Source organism: Chiloscyllium plagiosum, chromosome 4 (genome assembly GCF_004010195.1).
Source record: "Chiloscyllium plagiosum isolate BGI_BamShark_2017 chromosome 4, ASM401019v2, whole genome shotgun sequence".
In the NCBI taxonomy this organism is placed as follows: Eukaryota; Metazoa; Chordata; class Chondrichthyes; order Orectolobiformes; family Hemiscylliidae; genus Chiloscyllium; species Chiloscyllium plagiosum.
The window spans coordinates 131,929,274-131,935,948 of record NC_057713.1 but is presented as its reverse complement, the minus strand read 5'-3'; the positions used below and the strand labels follow the sequence as shown (position 1 = coordinate 131,935,948).

The window sequence follows — 6,675 nt, the reverse complement described above, 5'->3', positions numbered from 1 at the left end:
ATAGTCTATCAAACACCTTTTTAAGATTATCAAAGACATAGAGATGTAGGACAAAGCTAGCTATATGTAGTTAGGCTGCATGTCATTTTTAATGTAAAGTTTTAAAGGGGATAAATTTATTAATTTGCTGTCCACTGCTCTGATTAACATCTCTGTATTGTAATTAATGTCTGACATCCAAACTTGGATTAGTTGCAGTATCCTCCAACAAGGCACTCGGAAGGTTGTCACAAGCTGCATAACTTTGCTGCTGGCTCCATTCTCTCCCAACAGCTTTTGTCTGAGGCAGAATTATGTTGTTTATAATTTTGGTGGCCAATTGATTATTTTACCATATAGACTGTAATCTGAGTAGCTGAAATTCAGATAAAACTTACTTCCTCTTTAGCTGAACTGTGCTTAGTCATCGAGCCAATGTTCTAATTCATAAAATTGAATATTTTAAAGGTATTTTGCTGACAATGGCAGATGAGCTGGAAAGGTTCCTTGAAGAACAGAAGGCCAAGTTAGCACAAGATAAAATTAAATTAGATCATGACCCACCATACATGGAGATGAGAGTAAGTTGATTTTTTTAAAAAATATTTGTACACACTTAGTTTAATTTGATTATATGAATGAACGCAAAGTCAAGTTGGAAGATTTGAGCTGTAGGGAAAGGTTGAATAGGCTGGGGCTGTTTTCGCTGGAGCACTGGAGGCTGAGGGATGTCTTATAGAAGTTTATAAAATCATGAAGGGCATGGATAGGGTAAATCGGCAAGGTGGGGGAGTCCAGAACTGGAGGGCATAGGTATAGGGTGAAAGGGGAAAGATAAAAGGGGCAACTTTTTCACACAGTGGGTGTGTGTGTATGGAATGAGCTGCCAAAGGATGTGGCGGAGGCTGGTACAATTGCAACATTTAAAAGGCATCTGGATGGGTATATGAATAGGAAGGTTTTGGAGGGATTTGGGCCAGGTTCTGGCAAATGGGACTAGAATAGTTTGGGATATCTGGTTGGCGTGGATGAGTCTGACTGAAGCGTCTGTTTCCTTGCTGTACATCCCTATGACTCTTAAGTGTAGACAGCGTGAGTGTTGAAAGGAGATTTCCCCTTTTAGGGGAAAATTAAAACTAGGGGACACAATTTAAAAATAAAGTGAAGTATGGAGATGAGTAGAATTTTTTGAGGATTGAGAATAATTGGAACTCTGTACGCCAAGAGGTGATAGAGACAGGGTTATTGAATATGTTTAAAGTAGAGATAGATAAATGTTAACCAATAAGGGAGTCATAGGTTATCGGGGTAGATCATAATTTGGAGTTGTGGTCACAATCAGATCAGCAATGATCTTATTGAATGCTGAGCAGACTTGAGGAGCTGAGTGCTTATTGCCTCTCCTAATTTATATGTTCGTACGTATGTAAATTGCATTTTCAAAGCAAATGGACCTCTTAGGGTACATATTAAAAATAATGATAAGAATATGCTAGTTTCTTGCTATCTATTCTTTGAGGATTAAAAAAAGCTGTAAGGGTGAGATGAGTTGCATCAGTGGTAGTGAGTGGATGTAGGTGTTCCTGTGCTCGAGACAGCAGAGATGGGACAGTGCAACGGTTGTGGAGATGGAAAAGGTGGGATTATGGAAGGGTGCACAGGTTGATGACATTATTATTTGAAATAATGGTGATGGACGTGACTGAAATGGTGGTTTATAATCTTTTGGATTTGGAGGCTGATGGAGTGGCAAGTGAGGATAGCAGATATCCTTCCATAAAAGGCCATAGTGAACGAGATGTATTTTTACAACAACTGATGATAATTTTGAAGTGTGTATTACTGAGTCCAGCTTTCAATTGTAGATTTCTTTATTAATGGAATTCAAATTTCACTAGCTGCCATTGTAACATGTGAACTCATTCCTCCAGAGAATTAATTGGTGCTTCTGGAATACTAATCCAGCGACATTACCATGACCATTACCATGACACCACCATCTCCTCTTAAAATAAATGGTGTGCCTGATGTTCCATGTACAAATCAATTTCAAAATTAGGGAAGTTTAAGACTTTCATATTCTATACACTTGTGATATCACTCCTTGGTACTTCCTAACAGTTAACAAAAAATGCATGAACAATTTGGTAAGTGATAACTTGATTTTAATTTGCAATTTCCTTTAAGTTTTTTTTTCAAGCCCGTAAAGTCAGTTTGTAATCTTTCCTTGCTCTCATTTTTCACAGAGTGTACATGATCCCAGAGTAAATATCTACATAAAATTCAATAGGTATACTATCTTTGTTTTTTTTGGACATTTTTTGTGAAGTAGAATCCCATATACACTACTTCCACAAGAGTCAGTTCTTTTCAAAAAAACAATTTTATTTTTGTGGCCTTCAAGCTGAAGAGCAACATTTCCGATTGGAGTTGTTATGAAATCAGGTGCGCGCGAATACACATCAGGATCTGTGTGAAGCATCTCGAAAAATGACGAGTTTTGTATTCTTAGGATTACCTATGGATGTGACTTTAATGCCCCTATTTATCCAAATGTAATTGATTTCACACTCCATTGTTGTCTTTTTACACCCGGTTTACTCAACAGCGTAGATAATTTGCTAGAGATTGTATCAGTGCTTACAATAGTTAGCATGAGTTTTGTAAATAAAATTCTTGGTGATTTCAGTATGTTGTCATTGTCAGATTTGAAGTTTAAGACCATAAGACAGAGGAGTGGAAGTAAGGCCATTCGGCCCATTGAGTCTACCCTGCCATTCAATCATGGCTGATGGGCATTTCAACTCCACTTACCCGCATTCTTCCCGTAGCCCTTAATTCCTTGTGACATCAAGAATTTATCAATCTCTGCCTTGAAGACATTTAGCGTCCTAGCCTCCACTGCACTCTGCGGCAATGAATTCCACAGGCCCACCACTCTCTGGCTGAAGAAATGTCTCCGCATTTCTGTTCTGAATTTACCCCCTCTAATTCTAAGGCTGTGTCCATGGGTCCTAGTCTCCTCGCCTAACAGAAACAGTTTCCTAGCGTCCACCCTTTCCAAGCCATATATTATCTTGTAAGTTTCTATTAGATCTCCCCTTAACCTTCTAAACTCCAATGAGTACAATCCCAGGATCCTCAGCCATTCCTCGTATGTTAGACCTACCATTCCAGGGATCATCCGTGTGAATCTCCGCTGGACACGCTCCAGTGCCAGTATGACCCTCCTGAAGTGTGGGGCCCAAAACTGGACACAGTACTCCAAATGGGGCCTAACCAGAGCTTTATAAAGTCTCAGTAGCATATCGCTGCTTTTATATTCCAACCCTTTTGAGATAAGTGACAACATTGCATTTGCTTTCTTAAGCATGGATTCAACCTGCATGTTTACCTTTAGAGAATCCTCGACTAGCACTCCCAGATCCCTTTGTACTTTGGCGTTATGAATTTTCTCACCGTTTAGAAAGTAGTCCATGCTTGTATTCTTTTTTCCAAACCACTTTAGAGGCAGATGAGAGTCAAAATCACATTGCTGTTTGTGTGGTGTCACATATAGTCTAGACCGGGTTATACTTGAACGTTCAAGCTTGCTTTCAGCTATTTACTACAATGGCTGCTAGGATTTTAGTTTCACATCTAATTTTTTTTTGTTTCAATCTTCATAGCTGTGCAGCTATTCTCTGCTAGCATGTTTCAAAAAGCCTGGCAGTGAAGAATTGAATGTCCAATTTTTATTCACTTATGTCTTTAATTGCATTACAACAGCTTGAGTCCGATTTATAGGAGCAAAAGTGACTCCCCAGTTATTGTCCTCCATTTGCATACAATTGAACACAATTAATATACAATTTACATTGCCTGCCTGATACATCAACTGGAACAGTCTCAAACTCTTTTTTAACTTGTCCTTTTTTTTCCCAGATAAATTCTGCACAGCCATCCAATAAGACCGATCAAACTGCAGATACCATAGCTAAAGGAAATATCTTTGCAGGTATTCATTCTGTGAAAGAAAATCTACAAGCTGGCAGATCTGAAGGTACAGTGTAGGTGATAGCATGTAAAATGTTAGTATTAAAATAACTCTTCTCGCTGCTTCGTGGCCTACTGGGTAAATGTTGCTCTGCTGTTTGACTGAGTTGCTCTGAATAGGAATTCCCAGACAGAACTTCCAGTTGTTATTCAGATACCATTTTAAACTGTGTGTGTAAGCTACTTCAATGTAATCTGATTCAATACAATTAAATGGTTAATTAGTATTTCACTGAAATTACAACACAGAAACCAAATATATATTTGAATTAGTCTATGCTGCTGTTGATCGTTGCACTAAAACTCCATTTTCTTTATATAATTAATTTTTTGGATTTAATAGCCTATTGTAGATTGAGTTAATAACATAACATTTTGTGTACTTTTCATTGAATAGTTGTTTACTTTTATTTGAATACAGTTTCAATCCTGAAGTCTATTATTTATAAAGGTATTCTGAAATCTTTAGGTTTGTTATTTTGCACAAAAGCATTGTTACAGCACAAAAAGAGGAATGAACACAGTTAACATAGTTTGCCTATTCACCAGCCTTCTTGCCATAGCTCTACACATTCTTCTTTTCAGATATTAATCTGATTTCCTTTTGAATGGCTTGATTGAACCTGCTTCCTGCACACACCAAGGCTGTGTATTTCAGATTCCAGTCACTTGCTGTGTGAAAAAAATGCTTTCCTTAAGTGTTAATTTACTGTTTTGCCAATTACCTTATAATCTGTAAATAGAAACAAAACTGCAATGTTGGGAAATCTGAAACCAAAACAGGAAGTGCTGGAGAAACTTGTGTCAGCACGATCTGTAGAGAGGAAAACCGTTAATGACAGGGTCAATTTTAACTGTGTTTCTCTCTGCAGATATTGCCAAACCTGCTGAGTTTCTCCAGTACTTTGTTACCTTCAATCTGTGCCATCATTCTCTCAATACATCAGACAGTTGGGTAGTTTTTGTTGTTATAACAGATTATTGGGATTAATTTATTAATTAGTTGACTAGTTAAATGATAAAGGGGGATCAGGTTGAACTAATGTGGGGAAGGAGTTGTAAGACTGAGTAATTAATAAACACTATCCTATATAAAGCTGTCTTGCTCTTCATCTCACCAATTACCTCAAATCTGATTTAATATTTTTGCTCTGTTCAGACCACTCACGAAAACCCACAATGTATTTCCCCATCTTCCACAAGGCAACAGTCTGACATACTCAGTTTACCTACAAATATGAAGTATTCGTTAAGATGCAATAATATGATTACTAAAATCATATCTTTTTTAAAAAAAATGCTCACTTTTCAGAAGAAAACTATGGGTTAAGCCTGCCACTTGGGTTAGAATATGATTTGAAGAAACAGAAACTGAAGGAGGAACTGCGACAAGATTACAGACGCTACATGGCAGAGGTAGAGTCTTGCTATGATTTTACTTTGCCAGTACCAATGTGAGGACAAATAAATCTATAAAGATGTAAAATGCTTTCTTTTCATCATTTTCCATATTTTAACAAGGTGGTTTATAAAAATTGTTTATAAAAAATGCCTATACATCTTGTAACTCCTATTTTTCACTAGAAACTAGATGTTGATTGTCTGTAGGCTTTTGGGAGGAGAGATGCAGTGGATGTGAAGCAGAAAGAAGAGATTCACAACTGAGCTAGAGATTCCATGAATATTTTGCCCATCGATTTATTGGATTTTAGTATTGAAATTCACTTTTCTTCCCTCTGTTTTATTCTCCCATTGACCGAACGTCTAAACAAACATACGAACTATGGGCAGGAGTGGGCCACTTGGTCCTTTCAGCTTGCTACACCATTCAATCAGAACATCACTGACATGATTACTATATATTTCTGCCTATATTGGATAATCTTTCCCCTATCAAAAGAATTGGTCTCTGTCTTAAAAATATTCAAAGAATCTCCTCCATTGACCTTTGGGGCAAGAATTCCAAAGATTCACAGCTCTGAGCAAGACATGCCTCCTTATCTATTTCTTAAATTGGTGGCACCTTATTCTGAAAATGTGAACTTGGATTCTGGATTCTCCCATAACAGAACATATCCTTTCCACATAACTCTTTCACAAACTGTTGGGATATTGTACATTTCAATCAAGTTGCATCTTACTCTTCTAAACAGCAGTGAATGCAAGCCTACACCGTCCAACCTTTCCTTGTAAGACGATTGAGGTATTAGCCTATATACTTTTTCTGAAATGCTATCAGTTGCATTTTCAACTTGCCAGAAATTAGATCAGTACTGTATACAGTACACTGGTCTCACTGCTGTGTGTTATTGAAGTGTTATATTTATTTTGAGTACATTCTTATTCTAAAGAAAAATTCCAAAGGGAGGGCCCACTATTGTGATTTAATTTGGAAAAGAAAAAAAGTTAAGGGGAGCATCAAAATTGAGGAAAGTCATATAATTGTGCAGAGATTATTGGCATGTCAGATGATTGGTTAGAATACAAAGAATGGCAAAGAATCATTAAAAGATCAATCAGGCCAAACAAATTGGAGCTAAAGAGAGAGAGAGAGAGACTTAGAAATGAAAATGCAGATAAGAATATCTGCTGTTTAATTAAAAAGGGAAAAACATAAGGAAAATGAGTGTTAATGCTCTAGAGTGTGAGGATAGAGAGTTA

General features: G+C 37.1%; 1 protein-coding gene across 3 annotated transcripts in view; it reads left to right on the top strand.

Moving 5' to 3' along the window:
* The window catches only part of LOC122549428 (centrosome and spindle pole-associated protein 1), a 156,659-nt gene that overhangs the window by 5,957 nt on the left and 144,027 nt on the right, over positions 1-6,675 (top strand). For 2 of the 3 annotated variants that reach the window (XM_043689245.1, XM_043689243.1), the window contains exons 2-4: positions 448-560; positions 3,904-4,021; positions 5,327-5,430. In XM_043689245.1, coding sequence (XP_043545180.1) covers positions 462-560; positions 3,904-4,021; positions 5,327-5,430 — 321 coding nt within the window. In that variant the 5' untranslated portion in view covers positions 448-461. The remainder of the gene's footprint in view (positions 1-447; positions 561-3,903; positions 4,022-5,326; positions 5,431-6,675) is intronic. The other variant, XM_043689244.1, reaches the window with a different exon arrangement.